We start from the raw sequence: 27,361 nt of genomic DNA, 5'->3' as shown, positions 1-27,361 counted from the left end.
TTATGTGCTGAAGGTTATACTCACGAGAAGTTGGCAACACGCACAGCCACCGGCACAAAGGAGAGCTGGGCTGCCCACTTCAGGGTCACATCCTGGTAAATCAGCAGCATGTTGGTGTGATTACCAAGCAACAGGTTTGTGGTGCCATCTGCCACTAAACATGATCACAAAAAACAAAAAAAAAAAGAGGTTAGAAGTAAGAACAGACCTTAAATGTGATGACATTTTACACAAAAATCTTGCATTAGCATAAAGGGTCTGGCTCCCAGAAGTCTGGACTCCATTAAATACCTTTTTATGGCAATAATTTTATGTTGCTGTGATGATTATGGCTAGAGAAAAGCAACATTAATTAACTGGTTTTGTCTGGTTCTGAAATTTTGATTCAAAAACTCAACAACCATGTAGCACAGAAATCAGTTCCTCTGGTGGACAGCATCCCCCTGTAAGACGTCTCTGAAGTAAAGATAAATCACTTTTCACGTCTGGTTTGTATATAGAAATTTTGTCATCTAGATTTTTCATTTTGAGACAAGGTCACCTTTTATAGGTGTATATACAACTGAAGTTCCATATACACTTAACTCTCGTGACTCATGACTTGAAACACTCAGTATAAATACTACTTACATTTTACTACTTATGTTTCACTCACACACATACACACAACTGTCCAGTCAATCCCACCAATGGTGCAGTTACCACCAGGAGAGATCTGAGGTGACGGCCACACGCAAAACAAACACACCTCACTTAGACATACACACACACACATTCACACAGATGAATACGAAAGTTATAATATAGTAGCAGCGGTCAGCAGGGTGGTATAGTGCAGGGGTCGAAATGACAGAGTGTGTTGGTGCCACATTAAAGTAAAATACGCACCTTATGTCTCCACATCAGCCTTATAATTACAACCTTATTATAAAAATTTCCAACCTATGTTCTTCCTTCTCCTTCCTTTCTAGCCTTTTCCCTTTTACTCTTTAGTCCCACATCCCATTCTTTTCTCTCTTTTCCACTCATCTTTACCCCCCCCCCCCCCCCCCCCCCCCCCCCTTTCTGCTCTGTACTACTTCCTTGTTCCCTCCTCATGTTTCAGGTTCTTCCTCTGTGTTTTTACACCCTCCTTTATCCATCCATCCATTTTCTTCCCCTTATCCTTTTCAGGGTCAGGCCTATGGCGGCTGGGATACGCTATAGCCCCCTCGCCTTTATCTTCATTTTCACTCCTTTCTATCCTTCCTGACTTTTTGCCCTTCCCTCATTCCTTATTTCTGATTTTCCTATCTTGAGACAGAAAAGTGGTACACACACACACACACACACACACTAACCAAAATGTTCAGTTCAACTCGCTCTCTGTCCACGTGCCTCTCACTATGACCTATAGATAAAATATAAAATAAAAGAATTATATAATAAATAGTTTTTACTATTTTAATATTCCACACTTCTTTCCCTACAACTTTACACTGTGATACATTTTACCTTTTAGTGACAAATAAATTGAAAAGTCTCTGGAAGGCAGTCCAAGATTTTATGTTTTGTTTTTTGTTTTGTTTTTTTAAGGATGGGGAGAGAACGAGACCACCTCGACCTCTCCCACAGATGTCCCACAGGTGCCATGTAATAAGATCAGATCACATCGTGATGCTATCTGAATCAATCTGTCAACTGTCTGTTACGATCCTAAAAGTGGGAATCCCAAAATCATTCAGGAGCTGGTTTTTGATTGGAAGGCTTCAGGTAAGCAGTGAAGCCACTAAAGCTAATGACAAAAAAAAAAAAAAGATACAGAGAGCATAAAAGAAGTAGACTAGGAGGGTGAGGGGACTGCTCCAGCAGAGGCAGCTGTGGGAAACTCAAGAGATCCCTGTTGTCTGTCCTCCTCTGCACCACTCTCTCAACTATGAAGGCTCTTTAGAAAACCACTGAATGGCCTTGCACAATGAAAGAAGCCCTTACTGATTATTGGCTGGCAGCTCTACCAGTAGAGTGTCACTAAATATCAGCCTGTTAAAAATAAACTCTAGCGTGGACTTAGTTTGTTTTTGAGAATGAAGACTGCAACAGCAGTCTTGCTCCTGGGAATTGTCATCATCCCCGAGCCATGTGGGAATTTTTATGTGGTTTTGATTGTTGACAGCAATCATGTCCCAATAAAAGCTGCTTTTGTTGAAATGACACGTTGGGGATTAAGTTTATAGACAATTTCCAAGAGTAATTTCAATAATCTAAATAATGTGTAGAGACTGGAGGTAACTTTGAAAGCTGAGATCTTTTAATTCAAAAATTGAAAACAGATATTATGGGAAGTTCTTGGCCACTTTGCAGTCAGTCCATAAAGCCTCCCTTCTGGATCCTTCCTCCATTCAATTTTTTTTTTTATTGCATTTAGATCCTTTTCATTAATCTTTCAGGGTATTTTATATCAAATGTCTATTGCACATTGTTGCACATTGTCCAGTCTCAATAGGTTATACACAGAACTTTATGCTACTGTATTCAAGTAAGTCTAACAACATTCATGTAATTAGCGTTGCTCATAGTGATGAAAATTTCAGCAGCAGTCAATAATCATGGCGAGTAAATAATAATTTTTTCCTTCTTAACATTTTTAGCGTGAAAAGATTATATTTAAGCTGTTAACTGCCAATGCAATTTAATGCGACAGAAACAACGAAATCTTTATTGAGGTGCACTTTTCTCCAATTAACAAGACTTATCGGAAATGTATGGGTTTTATATATATATATATATATATATATATATATATATATATATATATATATATATATATATATATATATATATAAATTGTTTCTGGATGCAGATCGATTTTATGCACTTGACTGAAAGTCTGAGTCACACTGGTTTCTTAGGCAACCATAACAGCAACCCAAATACTGGATGCGCGGCCATGCAGATCACAGGCTTTTCCTTCACTGCATGAAAATAAAACTCATAAATTTACATCCGCGTGTGAGTATATGTGTGTGTGTGTGTGCGCACATCTGTTTATGTGTATGTTCTCATATTACCCATTCCAAATGACCACAATCAGGCTGCAATTTGATACAATTGTACTGCTAATTACTAATTACTGAATAATTAAACATTGTGTGCGTGTGTGTATGTGTATGTGAATTCAAATCAATTCATTTAGGCAGGTGCAAGCTTTTCACAAAAATGACTGCCTCCAACTTTTCTAAAAGGAAGTGTGTGAGATGAAGACCAATTCAACATCTGTAGGCTAACACACAAACCCCCTCATCATCCACCAGCAGCATATCCTTTCCATTGTGTGTATGGGAAGCAGTAGCCTCTCGCCTCAGATGTGATGCCCTTTCACATGTAGCTAACAATCACCACATTGTACCCCCCCCCCATCAGAGGTAAAGTCAGGGAGAGGTGTTCAAAGCTGGAACCCATTATGTACAGCAAATAAACACATGACTTCAAAATACTTGTAAATGATTTTGTCACATTATCACTGGAACCCTGTTCTTGTTTTGTATGATTATGTAAACATTTGGCATTTTTATTTACTATTTATTGAATTATTTTATTATTGGAAATTTAGTATGTTTGGAAACAGGTCTCTCTTGCAAATGAGACACTGAGTCTCAATGGGACTACCTGTATAAATAAAGGTTAAAGGTTAAAAAAAACATGTACCCATGGGTGTATCTATAGTAATGCCTATAATTTCAATATGCTGCATACTCATTATGACAAAATGAATCCCTCACTTCCCACTTTTTTTTTTTTCTCTCATTGCTGTAGGTGGGACATTGGTAAGTGTGTTGCCAAGTGATCCAGTGTATGCACACCTTAATCAGTAAAATGCTGCATTTAGTAAACTTTGTTTTAAAGTGACAAAGTAAAAAGGATTGCTTGCAGTGATGAATTAATTATTACCTGAAGTTTCCATTGACTTCATTGAAGTTTTAATCCTAGTTTAGATTACAAGCCAGCATTTTAACATACTTGCACTACTCTTAGAACAATTTTTGGCCACAAAAATGAATTATGAAATGAAATGAAAATAAATAAATCAATTGTTCAACAACAAACAGCAGACAGAGACAGAAATTAGCTGTCTTACATAGTGACTATGTACATGCTAAAGAGCCAGAAACCCCATTCAGTGGCTGTTCAAGAGCAAAACTGATGCTAAATGGATGTTTAGTTTCACCTAACTCACAGAGGAGTATTTATCTCTTCAGTTTATCTGAAAGCCTAAAAAACAAAAAAAATACACAGTAAATGTAAAAAGTATTACTGGACAGCAAAAATACAGTATAATACCTGTATTATTGGGACATCGACATACACTACAGTTGAATAATCAGTTTTATTTTCATGCTTGTAGCAGACCTATTCCATTTACTCCATCACAATTTGCCAAAAGCAGCTTCCTGCAGAGCCTTTCATGTGGCAGTATGCCATTCAAATAGCTTTGCTTTTATGTATTTTATCCAGTTAGTGTTTTGGAAGTTTGCTTATGGTAGGTGCACTGACGCATACTGAATTTTGTGATTCGATGCTGCATTTTACTCCAACACAGCTGAACTTTGCCAGTCTGAAGGCTAAGGGAAAAGAAGAGCCTCTTCCCATAGCTTGCCTATGAACTTTTGCTCGCTGTTAAAAGCGACTCTGCCAACAGGTTGATGTTTTTCTACAATCAAAACTAATCACCACCTTTGAAGAAATAATCCAATTTGGACCTTCTTCTGAATGCAAATCACTTTATTTCTGCATCATGATTTGCCCAGAGAAACAGGGATTGGCATTTACTTCGCCTTTTTGAAACTCAGTAGTTTTCCATCCCATTCTTATTTCTCTGAGTCTAACAGGTATTTGTTTTATCATTATTATTACACATGTGGCCTAAATAATGGCTGCAGCAGAAAAGCTGACAAAAATCTTGTAGGACAAGAGTCCAATGTCCTGGATTACCTGAGGCATATGGCAGGAAGCAGCTGGGGTTGAATTCCAGCTTCTTCATGAAGTGGATCTGCCCATTGTCACGCAGACAGTAGAGGTTCCTCTCACCCAGGATGAAGATGTAGGAGGAAGCGTGGGAGAAAGAGGGCACACAGAGATCCAGGGCCTGCTCTCCCAGGACAAATGCCCAGTCAGGCTAAAGTAGAACACACAAAGACACAGGACAACATCATTTATTGCCAAAAAAAAAAAACCCACTGTGACATGTGCGCTGTCTGAACACCCTTGATAAAATGCGTAGTCCCTAAGATTCCTTTTTCTTAGATAATTTATATCCATTCCACAGAAATGGATATCATAAACCTTTAAGATCTACAAATTTGCATTGAAGGCACTAAGGGTGTTTTTTTTGGTGATGCTGGAGGAAAAATCAGGCATTATATACACAATATATGTGTTTAATCATTAACATTTGGATTCCTTTGTTTACATTTGACCGGGGATGCAATAACCGTGCGTGTGTGTGCTTTTGTTAGTGTGTGTGTTAGTGCTCACCATCAGCCTCTTGCCCCCTGTCTTGAGGGGTAAGCTGGGATCCTGTCGACTTTCTGCTTCTGTAGCCACAGCCAAAGTCTCATACCTGAGAGTAAGAAAGACACAAACAGCTACTTTTCCCCCTCTACATTTATTACAATGTCAGCTATGGTTTTAGACAGAAGATAAGTTATTTTTATTTTTACACACAGTAGGATGATTTTAACTTTTGAAGAAACTGGCAGTGTTGCTAAAGGACAATTTCCACTGTGCAGGGAGTCCATAAAGTACTCCCATTAGATATTCCCCAGCCAGTCTAAAAACCCAAACTGGACAGCTTTCACAACCATTAGCTCAAAACCACAACAACACTACACCAATAAACCACAATTCATGTTCAGAATAAACAAACCCCTGCAAATATTTTCTTCTCTTTTATATCTTCTCCCCCAACAAGCCACTGGCCTGCCATACCCTGGAACCGTGGTCTATCAGCTTTAATCAGTGAGCTACTGGCCACTGGCTAAGGATAAAGTGGTCAGACTGATCTGTGGTCAGTTGATTTTGGCATCTGCACGCAAGGCTTCTTCCAGTAAGAAGCTGGCAGTCAAAGCAGCTTAGCAGGAATCTATCCTTCTTCTCTAACACCTGGATGAACAGAGCCTGACTCTGCACCACAGACCAAACACTAAATAACTGCTGATTTATCCACCCAGCTTTCTCACTCCGCACTGCTTGTTTAAACCAGAAAGCTGTTGTTAATCAAAGCAGGCAGGCCTGAAATCGACCTTTATTGTAGGGAGCACAATCCGATATGGCTGCCACTTTAAGGGTACTATTAATACTTCATCCTAACATTTTAGTTTCTTTTTTGAGGGGCCTGCAAACGACTCATTTTCTTGTGTAAAGGAACAAAACATTTAAGTATAAAGCATTTTTATTACGTATACTACCTGTACAGCCACCAGGTTAAAATTGTAACTTGTCCAGTACATTAATTAACTAAAACACACTAAACTTATTTATATATTTTTAGATTTGTTTGCTTATTTGTTTTTTATTAATGTGTTTTTATGCCCGTGAAGCCCTTTGAACCTGTGCTATATTGGTCTATACAAATAAAATTTAATTTACTTGACAAACTGCATTCACTCGAGCCTCGTTCTTACTTTGTGTTTCTTCTAATTAGCAGATGGTATCATATTAACATTTTAATTTAGGGCATACTTTTGTTTTGTTATGCTTTCAGTGTCTAAGCTATATTCTCAAAATGTGCTTAGAGTTACTATATAACCTAGTATTGAACTGCGGCAGAGCTTTAGCATGTATACTGTAGGCGTCTTGGTCACCTGAATGTTGCAATTCTGTTTATAATTTCCAACATAGAAAAGAATTTAAATAAAAATAAATCACATTTCTTGACAGCTTTCACAATCATTTTCTACTTGGCATCTGTCACTTCACATGCAGCTCAGTATGGGTTCCTTATAAAGACTGTGGCTGCCTCCTTTTTGTTAAATTTTACTTATTTCATGTATTGCTTATTGCAAAGAACAGTCACATCACTGCCCGTTCCACTGCTTGAACAACATTTTCGTTTCATACCTGGGTAAACCTGATTACCACATGTGACTCAAAGAGTGACGTTAATTCCTCGTAACATTTTGTATAAAATAGTAAATGAAGTGTTCTAACCTTTGATTTTTGCAATACAATGCAAGATTTATAGTTTTGAACTCATCCGTACAGTAGCAGTACCCGCTTAGCCTCTGTGAGAAACGGCGAGCAGACTAATGAGCTTTATGGATGACTGCCAGTAAAGAAACCTTTTCATCACACCATGACCATTTCCTTGGAAAGAAAATGGACTAAAAAATATATTAAACATGTCAGGGGTTTTAAGCTTTTCAGGCAACACTCAATGGATCGACAGGCCGGCTCCTGCATGAGTGAACGGATTAAATTCAGCCTAATAATACTAAAACAACACTATAAAATAAGTATATTCTTTCACCCTGTTTTGATATTTCATAATTATTCCACCCTTCACTTAGATGTTTTACTAATGATGGCATAAGAGGTAGAATGAATGAATTAAAACTGGACATGTACACATGCGTGGGTGTGTACGCACGCACATGCATTTAGTTCCCTCCAAAAATAAAAATTAAATTAAAAAGAGTTAAAAAAAAAAAAAAAACACACACAGAAAGCCTTATGTTTCAGAGACAACCATAGACATCAGCTTATTCGCCTGCATGACCAACATGTAAGGAGGGAGACACACAAAATCACTGGCAGTGATATATACATATACTTTTTTCTATTTGTCACTAAAATACTGTTTGCAGTGAGCACGGTGTGCAGATTTGACTTTGTGTGTACAGGAGTGTGTGTTTAGGCAGTATCAGTCATCCTGCAGAGTTTAGGACACTGAGTCTGAGGAAACAAACATCCCATTTATATGAAAGAGGATCTCTCTGAAAACACACACACACACACACACACACACACACACACACACACACACACACACACACACACACACACACACACACACACACACACACACACACACATTTACCTTCAACATATACATCAAAGCATATACATACACAAAAACTACACAAATACACACTACATGTGTATGCTTTCTTAGTGTCACAGATAAACACAAACTAAAAGCTGAAAGCTGACGCCAACACACACACATACACAGTAACCAAATCAAGCTCTCATTCATCAGGGCAGGAGAAGGTTCAGCAAGCTAAATAAACCGAGCCAAGCAGAACTGTTTGACCAGTCATATGATATTAAATGTACAACAGTCAGCAAAACCTTGACTATATTATATATATATATTATAATGTATGTGTGTGTGTGTGTGTGTGTGTATGCATAATAGTAGTAAAACCAAAATGCACCACTTTCAGTAAAATATTGTACAAACCATTTAAAGTCAACTCCTATTATAAATAAACACTAAGAGCTTACGCACGAGTATAGTTTAACATCATTCTAACAAAATGCACTAAAGATTAGAACCTTTCTTAAGCATCTAAGTTTGAATCAGAAAGCATATAAGCCACACATATCTGTTTATTTATTTATTTTTGTTAATTGGTAACTGCTTACGTCAGGGACCATCAACCCCACAGATCCTGATCACAAAGCATTTTAGTTGAAACACAATTTGTTAATGCTCTGCTTGAACCGCATTCTTAATGCATGCACTGCTTGATTGCTAATTCATTTCCTGCTGCTATTGTGTTATATCAAAACCTTTTATTGTGTATCAGCTACAGGAACTGTACAGTGTTCATCACATGGAAAGACGTGCTCATGTAAGAACATATGCTGGAATGTGTTTTTGTATGTGCTATATATGCTGGCATATGTAAGATAAGATAAGATAGTGTTTATTTGTCACATGCACAGTTATACACAGTACAATGCACAGTGAAATGTATTTTGCACAGTGAAATGTATTTGTACATATGTACATTTCTAACAATAAAATACATATTTTTTATGTTTTATTTTTAATAGGTATCCTAATCAACTGACTATTTTTTTTATTGTGGTATTTCATATCTTTCAGCTAATGATGCTCATCTCCATTCAGTGAGTAGCTTTGATTGTGCACCAACCTTTGCTTTAAGACACATTTCTAGTCAGCGTTTACATTTATTGTGACGCATGACTGTCTTGTTATGGCATTTTAAAACTGAATGTCACAAGTCTCCACTAAATGTGAGAATCCATTTAGAGCAGAGACATTACGTTGGCCAGAGGTGTTGTGTAAAGGAAATAAGCTTGTTGCATTCGTAATGCTGTGTTGTCATTTATGAAAAGGTTATATGTGTCTGCTGGGCTCTGTCTGATTTACTGCAGTCTGTGCAGAGCTCTGTTTGTGTGTATGTCCAGTGAGAGCAATGACGTCAGGGTTTCCACTGTGATATCCAGTCTGGAGAGTGTCTTGATACTGGTGGGGGGCACCCAGATAACAAACAGCTGGGAGAGAAGATTGCACGCATGCACAGCGTACACCCACACAGTCTGCAAGACTTCTAAAAGATGTGCAATCAGAGTGAATTGTACATGTGCTTACATTAAAATGAGGTACTTTCCGATCAAACCATGTGTGCACAAGTGCGTCTGTGTATCTGTTTGGGTCCATCTAGACAAGCTATGCACTGGGAGCAGATGGTTTTTGGATGGAGGAGATTTAGTCAGCTTTGCTCGTTAACCATCAGCAGCTGATACTGATGACTGTGAATCAGATAACCTCAAGTAACTTTATACTGTTAGAGCCTAAACATTACTTGTAAAATGATATGAATTTCTTTTAAATAGAACGTTGTTTTCTCATTTTAGCATAAAGTATTTTCTAGCCACAAATGTATAGGGCCTATATTAAGGATCTAAGACAGGGGTGCCCGATACGTCGATCGCAAGAGGCATGCAGGTAGATCGCATGGCACCCCCAGTGGAGTTGGGGGGAAAATGTAGATTGCACAGCATTAAACGAAGTAGAAGATGATTGATGAACTGTCAGCCATCCGTTTCGTTACCACCATACACACGCGCATTTAACCATGCTAGCTTTGCATGTAGCTCGCGAGCTGAAAAAGTGTGGGCACCCCTGATCTAAGAGTTAGATATCAGTTTCATCCATTCCAGCAATGATGTAATTACTCTAATGGTGTATTCCAACTAAATGCAAGGCAAAGTTTTTGGATGATGGTTACATAATTACATACACAATTTATGTGATGAGGCAAACTGATGCAAAGCTAAGTCACAAAAATCCATCAGCTATGATTCTCCCATAGACTCTGGATTCTCTCCTGGTACCACCAACTACCAGAAATGGAGGTCAAGCCTACTGACACACTGGTTTGAGGGCAGCTTGAGATGTATATTGTAAAATTCCTTCCATTTAATGATGGACTTCATGGAAAGTTGTGAAAATATGTTATTTTAATTTGATCCCTGCTACAGCCTAAACTCTTTTTCATCCTGTTGGCTGTTAAAGGCAAATATTTGTGGGTTTCCAACGCAACTGTATTCATGAAGGTAACGCAAGACAAAAAATATATAGATATATTTATTTTTTTTAAAAACCTACTTGTAGCTCTCTAGCTCACGTGCAGAGGATACGGTGAGGAAGCTGTCTGTTCTGGGGTTGTAGGTCAGTGGACCAGGCAGCAGAAAACCAGGGAGGAACCTGCCGAAGGAGTAGCTGTCCTGCTCAAAGAACATCAACATCCCATCCATAGACTGGATACACAGGGAATGATGACCTGATGGAGAGTGGGAACACCAAAGGAGTCATACACACTGATGATCAAAAAACATGATTTCAACATCTCTAGAAGTGAAAATAATTTAATAAAATACAATGTTTATACTTAACGTTATACCTTGAACTCTGAAATGTTTTGGTGGGTATTTTTCAGTGTAGCTTTCAATATTTTACAGACTTAATAGAAATGAAGTCTATTTCATATAGCAACTAACAAGATTAGTGGAAGAGCAGCTATAGCTTGCACTTCTCTAAGCCTCTCCTAAGCTTTCATGTTTCATGTTGCTCTATCACTATTTGCATGAACAACCTAGTTCAACATGATGAATGTCACTGAAGAGTGATCATCTCAAAGTACCATCATCCACATTTGTACAATTCATCAGGCCTAGTCTCTCTCTGGGACAGCAGGCTTTTAGATGCACCTTTCAAAACAAGAATATAGAGACTTTGAATAGACAAGGTCAGATACCACAGCAAACAATCTAGTTCATCTAATGAAGGGTTTTATACCTGTACTTTTTTCACAATGAAAGGGGAGAGAAAAAGAAAAAGAAAAAAAAACTCTTTTTTAATATTTAAATACCAGCACCAACAATCCTGGAGGACTTTCATGACTACAATTTAATTTCAGCTGTGATGTCGTGTCATGCTGTGAGGTGCGTTTCTCCCTCTGCCTAAATCTGATATCTCCATTAACACCTCCACACACAGACACACACACACACACACACACACACACACGGCTGTAAGCATAAATGTGTATAAGAATATGTGTTTATTAGGAAAGGCCTGATGTAGGACACGCTAAGCTCTGACACACAATATACACAGCAGCACACACAGCCATAAAGCAGTGGGGCTGTGTGACCAGAGAACTATAATTAGGCCTCAATGCGCTATTAAAACTTACACTGCTATCAACTCGAGGTCAGGGAGACAGCCACCTACAGTGCGCGCGTGCGTGCACGCACACGCACACGCAAACACACACACACACACACACACACACACACACACACACACACATACACTTAACATCTATCACCAAGGATTTAGAAAAGCCACACACTCCTATACAGCAATTCTGTGTCAACAAGTGTGTGTGTGTGTGAGTGATGAGCGGCCATTCAGGGTGGCTGTTAACACACTGAAGGACAAGGTCTCTCACACCGCAAACACACCCTGTGAATAAAAGTGTGTTAAACACAATATCTGATGGTGAGCCAACAGCAAATGTTGAAGCAGAATGTGCATGTCTGCATATGGGTGGATTTAGATTCAGCCACAGGTATATTCTTGTGTGTGTCTGCGTGTGTAGTTAGAAAAAAAAAACAAAACAAATATAGTCTTCTGAGAACCCACTGCATTGTGTTTAGTTCAGTACTCCAAGTCATGAATGTCTGCTGTGCAAATGTCCTTAATGTGGAAAATTTGTGCAAACACAAGCTCTAGCCAATTACAGTGTTGACAGTGTCTCTTAAACACCAATGCTCTGTATTTTCTTAAAACAGACCCTGACTGTGATTGTTTTCATTCAAATTATGTTTAATATAATAAAATTAAAGCTAAGACAACCTTAATTTCAGCTGACTGAGGTTGCCATTGAGAGCAATTTGTCCTAAATGTCATGTACTGTCATATAAATGTAATTTGTGTTTAAAATTAACTAACTCCCCTTTGGTATCAAAGCGGTACAATGGCTCTATGTACACAAAAGGTGGTGGAGAATTTCCCTAGTCACTATGCTAACGTACCTACTACTGTATGCTAACGTTATTTCTTTGTTCCGCCATGAAAATTCTTCCAGCATTCAACATTTGTCACGCATGACTTTTCTCCCAGGTGGTTTGCACCCCACCTGTCATTAACCTGCACTAAAGGAATCACAAAGAGGTTTTTGATGCAATACTCTCTTTGCAACTGATTGCACCTGGTGACAGCCAGCAACCTCAAACAAGCACACGCCAACCGTTTTCCCACTCGGTCACCAGCTGGTCTCTAGGCCTGTATGACTAAGCCATACAATTAGACATTTTATTATGAAAACTAATATGAAATATATCCAAGATAAATGACAGCTGAAAGATTAGTTATTATATAAATTAAATAAGTCATTCAAGGAAAGCTACATCACCATTTCACCCAAAACTATATCAGACAACATTGGATATTCAAGATATTACCAGGATATGATCATGAAACAGCAGAACCAAAACATAAACTGATAAACTATTTTCAGAACCTACTACATTATATCTAGGACTCTCTGGAATATATCAGTTGTAAGCAACAAATCAGACTTGGGTACAAGCATTGTAAAAAGACAACAGCATTCTAATCATCAAAGTCATTTTGTTTTGATCAGCCATTGCTCTACTAAAAGCGGAGCAAGACTCCATGCACAGGCTGAGGAACAGACCTTTCTCCCAGCCAAACACTTAGCCGATTTGTCCGGTTTCTGGATGTCATTTCCGACCCTCAAAGGCAGCACAAGGGTCAAAAAAACAGACACTCAGGACAGCCTGACAAGACTCTGTATCATCAATAATAAGAAACACGTACTGAAAACGAGAGCCAGACTGTTTCATAACAAATGTAATTTCACACGCCCACAGCCAGGTATAGCATGTCAAAGAGCCCAGTATGAGAGGCGCTGCTCAGACACAGTGGAGGAAACAGGTCTGTATTAGTGTCATTAATAAGTCTTGTTGAACAAGCACACTGAGCAGCCAACAAAGCACAGAGGCTGGCCGCACACTGCAGTGGGCAGCACCTCGCCTCTGTGTGTATATGAGGGTGAAAATGTGAGAGTGTGTGAGAAAGAGGGACAGTCTGTAGGTACATGTGAATATGTTGGCTTGGGCACCAGAACATGTGTGTGCGTGCATCTGTGTGTGATTATGTGTGCATGTATATATGTGTATGTAAGACCAATCTATACTTTGAGTGTAAGTGTGTGGCCTGAATGTGACCCAACCCAAATGGCAGCCCAGCTATTAGAGTAGTATTAATACAGAGCTGCTATTACAGTGCCTACAGCACTGCTAAATGGGTGCTATTATAGACCAACACATGCAAACCCACACACACACACACACACACGTGTCAGAGCACACACAACTTGCAAAAACACTCCCCCACACACACTAGTTTCCATATCCAAACCAAGCAGCAACCTCCAGGACTGACAAATGAAGCCAACCTGGATGTGCCAAAAACTGCAGTTCCTCTAGTGGCCACTTGAGGCCAAATGAGTCAGTGCCCGCAGACTCCAATGTCAAAATGGCCAACTTTAGAGCATTAAAAAGCATGTTTACAAATGTCTCTACATAAGTTTCCTCCTTCATAAGAACTATAAAGTGGTTAAATCTTGTTACAACTCCTCCACCTGGAAACTAGATTTTAGATGCATGGCCGCTTTGATTGACAGGTGTTCCAAGGCAGGCAACTATAGCCAACAGGTTTCTGCTAGTCCTCACCTCTGCTAAATGGAGTTAATGAGATGGCCCTCTCAACTGCAATTGTGCTGTTGGTAAATGGACTGGATCTCATGTAGCACTTTTCTACTCTACATGAGCACTCAAACCACTTTAAACAGCATGTCTCATTCACCCAAACACTTTCTACATTTAAGTGCTTTCTATCTACCATTCACACACAAAATCACACTCCGATGAATGCATTGGGAGCAACTTAGGGATCTTGCCCAAGGATAATCTGGCATGGAGACTAGAGCAGCCAGGGATCAAACCACCAACCTTCCAATTAGTAGATGTCCTGCTCTACCTCCTGAGCCATTAATTGCTTGGGGGGCAATTTTAAGAGTATTATCTCACAAATAATGTGGGTTTCTGCATAGTACAGACTGTCCAAGAAATGTGTGCTTCAGTTTTGATGAATACAATTTTAATATTGCAGTAGTCTGTTATTTAGAATTAATTATCAGACATCTGTATCTGGGCACTCCCCTCTTACACTGTATGCATGCAGCTTACTAACCACACCTTCTATTGCTAGCTGATAACATAGCACGCCACTCTCATCAAAATATGGTTAGTTGTGGCTCCAGAAAAGTAATAGGGTGGACTCAAAAAACAATGGATGACATCATGGTGGCAACATCTGTCTTTTATACTAAGTATGATATAAACACACAGTCTTATCACACAGCATCTGGGGATGAAATACATGCTGAAGAAGCCACATTTTTCAGGCATCTGCTGTGGCCTCAGAGCTGTGACCATCACTCCATGTAGTAAACCACACTGTCCTCTCTCTCTCTCTCTCTGTGTGTGTGTGTGTGTGTGTGTGTGTGTGTGTGTGTGTTAATCATTACAAATGTGTGTCTGTTTGTGTTCCACCCAATCAACCGTGAGATGGGCTCATTTTCTTGTAAACTATGTGAAACAGCGAGAAAAGCACAAACAGCGAACATCTTTCTCCAATCAAATACTCACAGTTCAACAACTCATCTGACCTTTAAAAGGATAAGAGAAACAAAAATAGCCTCTTTTCCGTATATATACAGTACCAGTCAAAGGTTTGGACACACTCACCCATTCACTCTCTGTGTCCAAACTTTTGACTGGTACTGTAGTCAAACAAAACACATATATTCAGTTATCATTGAGGTAGCCATTTAGATTATAAAGCTGAACACCTGCAGCATAAAATAGAAAAGACAGAAGTAATGGAGAAAAGTGCAAAATAAGTTAAATGAAGAAACACAAGTAACTTGAAATTTATATTACAGAGCATGCATGTTAAACATAAGAGCAGCCTGGAAGGCTAGTCGTTAATACCACTAATTGTACATCATCATATGTCTGGTTTGATTACAGTTGGAGCATTTCTTTTGCACGTTATCCTACTGTCTTCTCTACTTCTATTATAACCCATCTGAAAAAGTGCAAAAATTCCCTCCATACCCATCATGAGCAAAAACAAGGTCAAGTAAAAAAATACAGACATCAAACTGGGGATTTGGATGTAAGATGCAACATCAAAATGGATTTACATTTTACTTATTTGGGGGATTTTTCTCTAACAATTATTGCCACATATTTATAGTCTCACATCTACAGGCCTTTAAAATATTCAAATAAGCTGAAATTTAAAAAAAAAAAAGAAAGAAATTGAATTTGAATTGCTCTCAGATTTAATAAACTATGTGAGGTGTCACAAGTAACCACTGCTTTGTGCTGAATGTCACGGAAAAAAGCATTAAGATGATCTCCAAAAACAGCAACAGAACCTCTACTAGTTCCATAATTCCTTTTCTGCAGCTGAACTATGACCTTCCCACTTAGATGTGGGAAAAAAGGGAATTCCCCTGCAAGAAGCAATACAGGATTCCATTCATTCAAGATCAAGGTGCAATAAAAGTTCAATTATAGAGCTTGTACTGCCATCTAGTGGAAAAAACTAAAGGCGTAAAGTGACTAAAGGCTTTTTAAGGGTTAAGACTTAGTTAAGGAGTTGACCTTAGAACTGGATTTAGGTGTCAATAAGAGTCACGCAAAACATCTATCTTTGTGACAATATATATATATTGTCACAAAGAGATATATATATCACCAGTTCACAACAATCAGTCATTTCAAGGCATTTTAAATTGTAAGAACCCCAACAATCAGATGAGGGGAGGATGGGTTAAAGAGAGCAAGTTTACATGAGAGCTCACTTGACATTTAAAGCACATGCAGCACAGTGTAGTAAAAGCAGAAAACAAGTGGACTCACAGTCAGTCACTGGTTTGTGCTACGTCTTACGCACGTGTATTCAGTACAGTCCAAGGCATTGGTTTAATTAGCCCACACTGCTCTTTGTATCAATTAAATACACACTCAGCTGCGCACTTGCACACAGACCTGCACACAAACATGCTCTCTGAACCTGAAGTGAATGACAGATTCATCACGCCAGGCTACAGAGTCTGGCAAGCTCTCTTTTCACACACACACCTTGACAATACAGGCTTTATTTGGAAATGTCATTTTCTCTCCTTTAAAGGGGGTTCCCCGTGTGTGTGTGTGTGTGTGTGTGTGTGTGTGTGTGTGTGTGTGTGTGTGTGTGTGTGTGTGTGTGTGTGTGTTTTTCTTGGATGCTGACTACATGAGGGCTTTCCCCTACTTGGTTTTTCCAAAAGCCCAATTGAGTAAAGAGAGAGCAGCTACATGACCTCTCTCTTTCTCTCCCTTCTCCTCCTTCGCTCTTCTTACAGACTTTTATAGTTTTATGTATTTGTCCAGCACTGCCAATCGCCTCTTTTGCCAAGACACATGCACAGATGTTCACTCACACTAACACACACCACCTGCATTTCAATATATTTTCGAGGTCCCACACTGATAATCCCTCATTGTTAAAAGATAATCAACACAACTAAATGCCTCGACTCTGCCTTTAGACTCTCCTAACATTAATTTTTTTTTTTTTTAAAAAGAGAGACATACAAAAGCTGACACACAGAACTTGTAAAGCAGTAAAAGTACCCTTTATAGTCAGTCACTATTCCTGGTGGACATAAAGTTTTCTTTGGTATAAATGACTTACATGTGTGTGCATGGCTTTTGGCACTGCTGTCAGAAAGCTGTTACCAAGAGAAGTTATTATGCACCAAAATTCCAGTGTGATTCCCAGACAGTTTTACATCTCTCTTGTTTAAAACAATATTATGAATAAAGGAAATTTAGTGTACCTGTGACTCCTCCGAAGGTGCCATAAGTCATGTTGCAGGCTGTTCTTTGCAGGTTATGCTCGTAAACCAACTTAAGCTGGTACTGGTCACCATGCTCCACATTCCCTGCAGTGCCTGCATAAGGTTATTAAAAACACACACATTAATTAAGAGCATATATAATAATCACATTAAAAGTGAAACCTGATCCCCAAAAGGGTGGCTGTGGCTTAACAGGTGGCATGGGATTTAAAGGTCAGTGGTTCAGCTCCTCCAGTCCACATGGTGAAGATACTGAACCTCAAGTTACCAGTGATGCATCCATTAGCATGTGAGTGCGACAAATATTAGGCACTTAAAGTACATAGAATAATGTGTGCCTGAACGAGGCTTGTAATGTACAAGTGCTCAGCAGTGTAGAAAAATACAAGTCCATTTACTAAACATGAATGATGAAAACGTGAGGGGGAAATTATTTGTTTATGTGAATTTTACCTGAAACTGAGTAGACCGACAGCTTTCTGGGATGGAGAACAGCCAAGTGAAGAAGCTCTGAACACCTGAGAAGACAGCATAAGAAGAGCACTAAAGCTGTTCAATCATGTGATCACCAACAAAACTAAAACACATTTGTTTTCTGTCTGCCAGGACCCCATTTTCATTATGTTGGATGGATGCCTTAAAAAAATCCACACTGAAGTGTTTAACAGAACCACCTAGCTGTGAGCTGGATAACAGTTAAAAATCGCCACAGAGCTGCAGCCCTGCAGCTGTGCAGCTGTTATGGATACAGTTTCTTTCTCAGACACCAGCAGGTCAGATGCTTCCTGCCACTGCGGTTGAATCCATGTTCTTAGCTCAAGGGTGGTATCCACTCCTATTCACTCTCATCCTTCTAAAATAATTGCTGCAACAGCTGGTGCATTTTTTTTTTAATACTGGTTATGGTTGAGGTGTGGATGATGTTCCAATGATGCTGATCCTAGATTTTTCACTTATTTACCTTACCACAAAACCACTGAGATGGAATGTGTCCACTTTCTGGACTGAGAACAAATGCCGCGTTACTAAATTTTAACCACTGTTGGTTTGCTGAGAGAACAACAAGAAGGAAGCAGAAAACTGAATCCCACAATTCAGTTTTCTACTTTCTTAGAAAACCAAGAAAACAAAACCTTTCACCATCTGCCCACCTTGGTCTGCCCTGACAATATTTACAGCGTGGGTTGCTATCAAGGCCGGCTTCCAAGATGTCCCACCAGTCTCTGAAGAATGCTGTGCCGAAAAACCGCAGGTAACTAAACACGACGTCTTCCAAACAGACTGATTTAGTTGGATTCTGCTCCCAGTGTGATGATGTGGGAAGCGTTAGAGACAGGCCACAGCTTTTCCCAGAAACCTTCCACTCCAGGACGTTCCTGTACAGCCGCAGCGAGCCAATGTGTGGTATTAATGTTGAGATTAATGCTAAAGAAAGGCAGCCTCCATTTCACACTGACTGATTCAATTCCCTGGCTAACTTAACAGATAACAGAAGAAGTTTAATTTACTGTGTATTTACTACAGTAAACAATGAGTCCAGAGTAGCACACAGAGTCTATAAATCTCTCTCACAGCTCAAGACTAAAATGTCACACTGGTGGCACCAGTACATGAGCTACAGAGCAGAGCAGCTGATTTTATGGGAAATGCAAAACTCCCTTTAGAGTCTGTGCCACATACTGTTTTTAATGTTTCGTGTTTTCAGTGTCTTAGGGCAACACCACATTTTACTACATTTACACAATGCATTATGTTCTTCTTTTATATCTTATGCATGGAATCACCGCTAATCACTTGTATTAGAAAACATTATTTAGCTTTGCTTTCTGTCTCACCTGCCTTTTCCACTTTGGGTTGCGACCTGCTGGCTGCACTTTTGGTTGTGCTGGGATGAAAATAAGATTTGGACACCTTACCAAATGTTATCAGTACCCTTTGACAACAATACTACAGAGATCTCTAACTTCCATTTCTGAAAAATTAGTTAACAGTTTTCTCTTGTTTGTTTGTTTAAGTGGCTGTTTTTTTTTTTTTTTGTTGCAGCCACATGTTGAATTAAATTGGTCCACACTGAACACGAGAAACATCTAAATTAACCATCAATGTTACAACACTGAAGAATATTTCACAAAGAAAACTTTTAGCAAGACTTGTGTTACTTGTTTAATCGAATGGATTAAAGGTGTGGAGCTGGAGGCCTGAACTGGTTCAGACATCATTCTAAAGTTTTTTAAAAGCAGCTGTAAATATGAGTGCAGTGTTGGAATTGAGCAAGTGTGTGCTTTAGTCATACCTTCAATTTTTTAATTATAATTAAAAAAAAAAAATCTGATGCATTTATTCCTTCAAAAGTTGCATAATCCTGATTTAATTCTTGTTTTTTGTCTTTTTGCTCCAGCTCTGAATAACTATCAAAAATTATGCTCTATCTGTCAGTCCTCTTCCCTACATTTACATAGTTTTGAATCTGATGGGTCACTTGATGACCCTCTCTTTAAAGCAAACAATTTTTATTGGACACATTTGCACATTACACTTTACTGATTCGGAGGTGGTCAGCTCTTAGGGTCCAGTAATGCACTAGCAAAGCTGGATGGGGCCCTGGGTTTTAAAACTATGCTAGCGACTCAGTGGTTAGCCCGACATTATGAGCACAACTATGTTTGGCCCACTGGGTGGCTGATAGATCGTGTAAATCATGAGTTGGGAGAGAAACTCCTGACAATCTTGGTTTGGGGTTAGCATGCTTTGCAGTGGAAAAAGATGTTAATGTTGCTATAAGTAACAGCAGGGATGCTTTTTTTCTATGAATGAAAAAGCAGTGCATTAAGTTACAAATTAGTATTTCTGCCTGGCATTTGAAAGTAATGCTTTATTACAGGCTGCACTATGAATGCTTATAATTCACAGAAGGTCGTGACATAGAGTTCAAGAAAGACCCTTGATTTATTACTGCAGAAAAGCTCACATATGTAACAGATGACACTGAACTTTCAATTACAGGGCAGCTACTTTCTGTGTCCTGGACCCCAAAAAGAACTTAAAACGCTATCAACTGCACAGTGTCCTCTCAAACTCTGACCTCAGAACTGCTCACCAACCACAGACAATGCAAATATAAGCACTGTCTATTCTTTAATGGGACCTGTCTTCCTTTTCCTTAATCTGTTACATATATGCTGCTACAATGGTACTCACATTAAACACAACATATGTGCCAGAATCCATATGATATAAAAGCTCAGCTTTCAGACTGATCTAAACACTTGATTTGAGATGGGGTGTTTTTTCTGACTCCTGGATCAGTATGATGTCAGTGAGAGTAACTGTCCTTAATATGGTCACCTCAAAGAACTGCCTTTAAGTACAGACGCCCCACCCACCTCTTGTTTCAGCCTTTTTGTGGGGGTCAACCAGCCAAAAAAAAAAAAAAAAAAAAACTGGTGCAAGATTTGACATTTTTCATTAACTAAGATTAATAATAACTACTTTCATAGTTATTACTAATCTTCAGCTCTCTTCCACAGTGTGTATTTTGTCCTGTTCTCTCCACTCCAGCCCCAGCCGGTCGCAGCAGACGACTGCCCCTCCCTGAGCCTGGTTCTGCTGGAGGTTTCTTCCTGTTAAAAGGGAGTTTTTCCTTCCCAATGTCACCAAAGTGCTTGCTCATAGGGGGTCATTTAAATAGAATAAAACAGAACTGAATTGATTTAACATGTGCTGTCCATACTCTCTTTTTGCCTGCCTATGTCTGGTTAGAAGAGAGTAAATGTGTTACTTGTACGTTAGAGCATTTGTGAGACAGTGACTGAGAGTGCTAATATCAATTTGCCCAGCAAAGAACCACCACAAAGGTGAAGGCCTGACATGGGCAGCCAAGAGGGCAGAAGGTAAGGTGTAATGAGGATTAGCAACATAAATTATGGTCCTAGTGTGAGAGCACAAATCTGTTTGAACTTGACTCATCAGGAGTGACACAGAAGACTGAATCCTTTTCAGTTTCATTCAGACAAACTCATCAGAACCAAAAATATGACATGGTGGGACAAAATGTGTCAAATGGGGAAAAGGAGCTTAATATAGAGGAACAACCAACAATAAACAATGGCTATTGTGCATTTTCATGCTAACTTTTTGGTAGCCTTGCCCAGTATTTGCAAGTTAGCTCTGTATACTTACGAGACAAACTTGCCCAGTTCGACCTGGATTATGGCGTTTTGAAGCTGAACTTCAAGCAGCTGAGTGTCAGCTGGACCTCCTTCACTAGCCTTACTAGCATGTGGGGAGAAGATCCGCAGCATCCCCATGTAACTGCCCACTACAACCTTGTCTGAAAAGTTAAGATCACACAGAAGGGAAACAGTGGTGAGAATGGAGGTTATTAACAATTTAAAAAAGTCAAACTTTCATTATTTTGAGTTTTGCTGATACAGTGGCCAGTGGCCCAGGCACAGTTACATCAGCTCTTCATTCAACCAGCCTGATATAATTTATAAACACATTATCATGCATATTTAAATTGCAAATCAAACAGAGTAGAGGGTTTTTTTTCTCCCATGTTCCTGTGCTTTGGCTACTTTAAGTTTATCTAAATGGGATGTATAATGTGTTTCTTTTTTTGTCATACATGTCCAAAGTTTTTCCTCACTTTCCATTCAAACGCTCAAATGGGGAGGGGCAGCGGATTTAGAGGAGCTAAAATGCCTTGTTTCGGGCAATGGATGAACTGATCGCCTTCATCAAGATAAATAAGGATAATTTAGAACTATGAATAATGTAAAGCAACTCCAGTAGAGTCCAAGGCTAAAAAAATTGCACTGGAAATGAGAATAATAGGCCCCCTTTTTAAAATGAGTTTTGTGTAAAACCATGTGAAGAAAAAAAATTTGTTCAATGCTGCAGTTAGTAGAAATCTAAAAAGAACAACGAAAAATAGCAAGTAAAATTATTTTACTCCATTTAGATGTGGTATGGCAACACAGATAGTTGTTTACAATGTGTTTACTGCATATGTTCAGATTGGGATGACAAAGAAAATACAGTTTACTGATCAGCACTAACTCAAACTGCACCATTGCATTTTACTTCATATGTTGACTTAAAAAAGCACGAAAAAAATCGTAACCAGAGCCAAATAGAGGTATTTTAAATTATCTTTAAGATGATACGATGAGATATAACTGCTATTTACTGTGTGGCGGCATGGATCATGACATGATATGCACAAATATTGTCACTGTGTGGTAACAGGTGGGAAACATAGGTGCAGGTAATCATAATAGACAAGACCAGGATGACGTGAAATTAAACACAGAGCACAAGAGACAAAGACTGACAAAGTTAAACAGGAAACAAGTAAGCATGGGAACAGACACACAACACTGGGAATAAAACACACGAGACAAGAGGGATGACACAGAGAGACAAAGCAAACGCTGGAGAACAGAGACGCGGGTAAGACAAGAAGTACAGAGGAAAACAGGAATGCAATATAAATAACAACAACAAATAAGAGGACTTAGAAGACTAAGAATCAAAACCATTTGCAAACCAGGAAATGAAAGAATTTCAATGACAACAAAACCCCCCAAAAAAAAAAAAAAAACAAAACAAAAAAAAAAAAAAAACACAAAATGCTGGACATATACCATGACAGGTATATGTGTACACACACTTTTGATACATGCAATAGACACATTTCATTACAATGTGTTTTATTCTTATGGAATAGGTTGGAAGTGATGCATTAAGAAAGACATATACATGGGGTAGTTGGTTTATCACTTCCTCACTACACACTGACCATGTCCAGTGCCGCTGTTGTCTACGTCTCCAACACACAGGCAGCCCTGGTCAAACTCCTCCCCCTCACCAAGTGCTGCTGACCACCAATCACGTGCTTTGAACAGAGACATCCTGCCTCTAATTGGATAGAGAGAAATGCAGAGGAGGTGAAGGGTTAGATGTTGCGAGTGAGAAATAAGCATAAAATGCTCAGTTAATCAGTTTCTCTGTACTTTGTGGTGCAAAATATAATTTTTCCTGAAAACAGTCCTCGCGACTGTTTTCAAAAGATTTAAGACGTAATGACAGATGGGAAAAAACGCAGAGCAAAGTAAGTATTAACTTTTCACAGTATTAACTCCTACTCACTGAGCGGCTCTAGGTGGAGCAGTAGAAATGTTAACTATTTTCCACAAGAGCAATCAGTCAAATCAATCCGCCATTTCTTTGCCTTCGTAAAATCATAGTTCAAAAAGGTGGCGCTTGAGCCGTTTGCATCATGACAGCTTGGACCACTGTCCAATCTGTCCCCTACCCCAAGTGCTCTGGGCATCCCACTTACAACTGCAGCCAATGGCAGGGAAGGAGGCCAGTCATGTGACCTCAGGATTGTGTGTGAGCATAGAGGGGGGTAATAAGAAGGTGTGTAGTTGGGGGCAAGCAGCTTTTCTACTTGCTAAGTGCTGAGCAGGTGGAACAGGCAGTTAATCCATATGAAGAGAATCTGATCTATTCGCAGTGCACCGCCATGCAGGAACGGGAGGCTGTTAAAGGAATACAGCGCCAAGTCACTTCATAAAGAGCAATGTTTAAAAGAGAGTAAGCATGTTACACAATCTGATCAGTATTATTCTTTGACCACAACAACTTACAGGCTTACACTATTATCCTGTGGCTATCTGCATGGCTTTGAGCTACTTCACTGGCTTTCCTTGGGCAATCTATTGCTCATTAGTGTATCCAGCTTAGCTCATAGCTTTAAATGTATTTTAGGTTTTTCTCAACTAATGTTTTCATCATGGGTGAGGGTATTATTTTATGAACTTTGGGTAACTTCAAACCAAAGCATCTCAGGTTAGCTTTGTTGTTTGTTTGTTTTTGTAAATGATACTTTAAAAGATGCGCAAATATCAGTCAAATAATGAGGAAATGGGAAACCCGTCATTTTTAACGGTTTGTGGTTCTAATTCAGGGCCAACTTTCATGGGGTTTGGAGCCTTAAATGTGCGCACAATATCTGTAAAAATTAAGAGTAATGATGAGTTTACAAAAAGCTACTGTAGAGATTCAGTCCAACACTCAAGAAAGAGAGAAAAAAAAAGAATCAAAGAGTAAATTAGCTGTTCCAGTCATCGGCTTTAAACTTTAGATTTAGTCCTAGCACACGACTCTTTACCTGTGGATTTACTGCTTCACACCTACATGCACTCTTATTTGGGCAACAACCGTCTCCGTGTTTGCACGACAAAACAGTTAAGTTAGTGACACACATTCAAGAACGGCTGTAAGTCGTTGTGAACCTGCACAGGTGAATTAGTCAAGCCGGCTGAATTAAGTGTAGCTTAGCCGGCTAATTAGCTAGCCCTTCAAGTTCCCTGGTTACACGACAGCAGGTCAGAAACAGGGTCGCTGCTGTTTCCACATTGTTTCCTTTGGTAACAAAACGCTTGTGTTATTGTTCTGGGTTCTTCTTACCTTCACAAGAACGAGCCAGTCCGAAAAAATGTCGAAGCTTCGTTACTTCTCGCTCACACAAACATCACATTTCTCACCGTCTCGCCGATGCAGCCATCGTCCTGTTGTCATGGCACTGACGCTCAGCAGAGAAGCCGGGGTTACTGCACAAGAACGGAAGTGGAAAGGTGGCTGCTGGGAAACCGAGTTTTTAGAGGACAAACTCCTCCGTTCAACAGCTCTGACTGCCTCGAACGCCGGTGTCGCCACTCAGCAGCGATTCTGAAGCGTCTTCGGTCAAGTACATGGGGAGTGTTATTTTCTGCTTTTTAAGCATTATCTAAATTGAGTTTATTTAAAAACTATATGTATAAAGTCGCAAATCAAATCTGAAAAAGTTTATTACATTTGCACAAAAATAAGGTTTTAGAAAGGTTTAAGAAAGGGTTTTTTTTGTTTGTTTTTTTTTTAAATCTGGTAGTTATTCTTCTGGCACCATCTCCGTATCTGTGGCATCTCTCATTGTATGTATGTTAATTATTTAATTTTTAAAGTTATTTCTTTTTATTATATTCACTTGTTCTTATTTATATAGTACATTTTTCTTCGCTTTTCTTGCAAGACTTTAAATATTTTTGCTTTTATTAAACATGTTCTATTACGACTTGTTGCACGAATACCTATTAACTTAGCTATATTGAAAATTACACTCACTGTGATATGTAAAAAAAAAAAAAAAAAAAAAAGCAATTTTGCAAATATAAAATTCATAAATTGTGCGACATCGGAGAAGCGCTGATGTCTATTATTGTTTGGTGAAGTAACATCACATGCTTTTCTGTACAGATAATACCTGTAATATCACATTAATTAATTCAACTCACACCACGTCGGAGTGCAGAAGTTTTTTTTAATTTGAATCCTTCCGCTTCACAATTAAGTGGACAGTTTAAAACGCGACCGAACGGGCTCGTCCGGGATTTGAACCCGGGACCTCTCGCACCCTAAGCGAGAATCATACCCCTAGACCAACGAGCCACATGTGGAAAAATGACTATCATGATTTTAATACAGGCCCCATGCCATGTAGTATTGTTACTATTAGTGTTTCCTGACCGTCAAAGTCCTATTTTTACTGACGGGGCTCCATTTCTTTCTTCCAATCCCAGCAGGAGAGCTTTCCTATTACCCTTTTTATAATCTTTATGCCAGCAAAAGCAAGTATTGTACATGAATACAGCAAGTATTGTACAAGAGTTCAGATTTGGGTCAGTCTGGTAGTTGAAATGTTTTATCAGCATATATTACATAATAAAATAAATTCATTACTGTAATAAAATGCATTCATTGCTATCATATCCATGTTACAGGACTACATTTGACTTATGGGACATTAATTAGGAGCTGTACTTTATTTCTGAAATCATTCTCTTATTTATAGTAATCATTTTGTAGTGATTCAATAGCCCTATCTTCTTCATTAAGATTAGACTCCTAAGAAAAATCAAATGTCATTCCAGATACCGACCAGATGTGCTTTATAGATGGCGGATATGAATATTATTTTGTCCCTTCAAATGTAAGAAAAAAAAATCAAGACTTAATAAACTAGGGCTCGTCCGGGATTTGAACCCGGGACCTCTCGCACCCTAAGCGAGAATCATACCCCTAGACCAACGAGCCACAGGATAAAGATAGGGATATGACTTTTTCAGGGATTCAAAGATGCCACGTTGACTATGTTCAGTTGTAACTGTGTCCAACAGGTCTTCAAATATTCGTTGCTCGTAAATGGGCGCCATCTGCTGGACCTCTTGTGGTACAACAGCCAAATTATGACTTCCAAATCTGAAACCGTCAAAATAATCAGTCCATGGTCTCAATCATTTTCTTTGCATGTATCGTGCAAAGTCATATTATTAATTTGAAACCACCCCCACAGAAGACCAGAAACTGTGCATGCATAAAAGATCACTTCAAAAACCACTGAACGTATTTGCATTATTGCATTTACCCATTTTGGAAACGTTCTTAGCTTAAATTAGAATTTCAGGGAATTATAGTATTTTCCTCAATTAACTCTAAAATGGTTTTGAGTAATAAAAATTTGATGTGCAGTCCTGCACATCAAACTTTTACTGACTCATTCATTCAAGATCTTGTGATTCAATAGTTATGATTTTTTTTTTTTTAATTCTTGATCAACCTTTATATTGGATTGATATATTTACTGGTTCATTTGTCATTTTCTGCTCATACAGATTTAAAACAGGTAAATAAAATATTTATATACAATAGCCAAATGGGAATAAGTTTTGGGTTAACCGAGATTATTAAAAACTTGACGCAACAACACGTCTTCAAATTTATCCAAATATCCT

General features: G+C 38.8%; 1 protein-coding gene and 2 non-coding genes across 5 annotated transcripts in view; all 3 read right to left on the bottom strand.

Moving 5' to 3' along the window:
* The window catches only part of bbs9 (Bardet-Biedl syndrome 9), a 182,720-nt gene extending 157,519 nt beyond the window's left edge, over nucleotides 1–25,201 (bottom strand). For all 3 annotated transcript variants that reach the window (XM_030749748.1, XM_030749747.1, XM_030749749.1), the window contains exons 1-9: nucleotides 25,002–25,201; nucleotides 23,326–23,444; nucleotides 21,702–21,852; nucleotides 17,976–18,040; nucleotides 17,502–17,615; nucleotides 10,622–10,796; nucleotides 5,512–5,596; nucleotides 4,969–5,152; nucleotides 25–154 (exon numbers count right to left, since the gene is read on the bottom strand). In XM_030749748.1, coding sequence (XP_030605608.1) covers nucleotides 25–154; nucleotides 4,969–5,152; nucleotides 5,512–5,596; nucleotides 10,622–10,796; nucleotides 17,502–17,615; nucleotides 17,976–18,040; nucleotides 21,702–21,852; nucleotides 23,326–23,437 — 1,016 coding nt within the window. In that variant the 5' untranslated portion in view covers nucleotides 23,438–23,444; nucleotides 25,002–25,201. The remainder of the gene's footprint in view (nucleotides 1–24; nucleotides 155–4,968; nucleotides 5,153–5,511; nucleotides 5,597–10,621; nucleotides 10,797–17,501; nucleotides 17,616–17,975; nucleotides 18,041–21,701; nucleotides 21,853–23,325; nucleotides 23,445–25,001) is intronic.
* A 745-nt stretch (nucleotides 25,202–25,946) lies between these two features.
* trnap-agg (transfer RNA proline (anticodon AGG)) lies at nucleotides 25,947–26,018 on the bottom strand. Its single transcript has one exon. It is a non-coding gene; the product is annotated as a tRNA-Pro (tRNA).
* A 573-nt stretch (nucleotides 26,019–26,591) lies between these two features.
* On the bottom strand, nucleotides 26,592–26,663 carry trnap-agg (transfer RNA proline (anticodon AGG)). The gene has a single exon. It is a non-coding gene; the product is annotated as a tRNA-Pro (tRNA).
* Nucleotides 26,664–27,361: the final 698 nt, after the last annotated feature.

Source organism: Archocentrus centrarchus, chromosome 16, assembly GCF_007364275.1.
Source record: "Archocentrus centrarchus isolate MPI-CPG fArcCen1 chromosome 16, fArcCen1, whole genome shotgun sequence".
Lineage (NCBI taxonomy): Eukaryota > Metazoa > Chordata > Actinopteri > Cichliformes > Cichlidae > Archocentrus > Archocentrus centrarchus.
The sequence above is the reverse complement of the archived record's forward strand: the minus strand, read 5'-3'. Positions and strand labels throughout refer to the sequence as shown.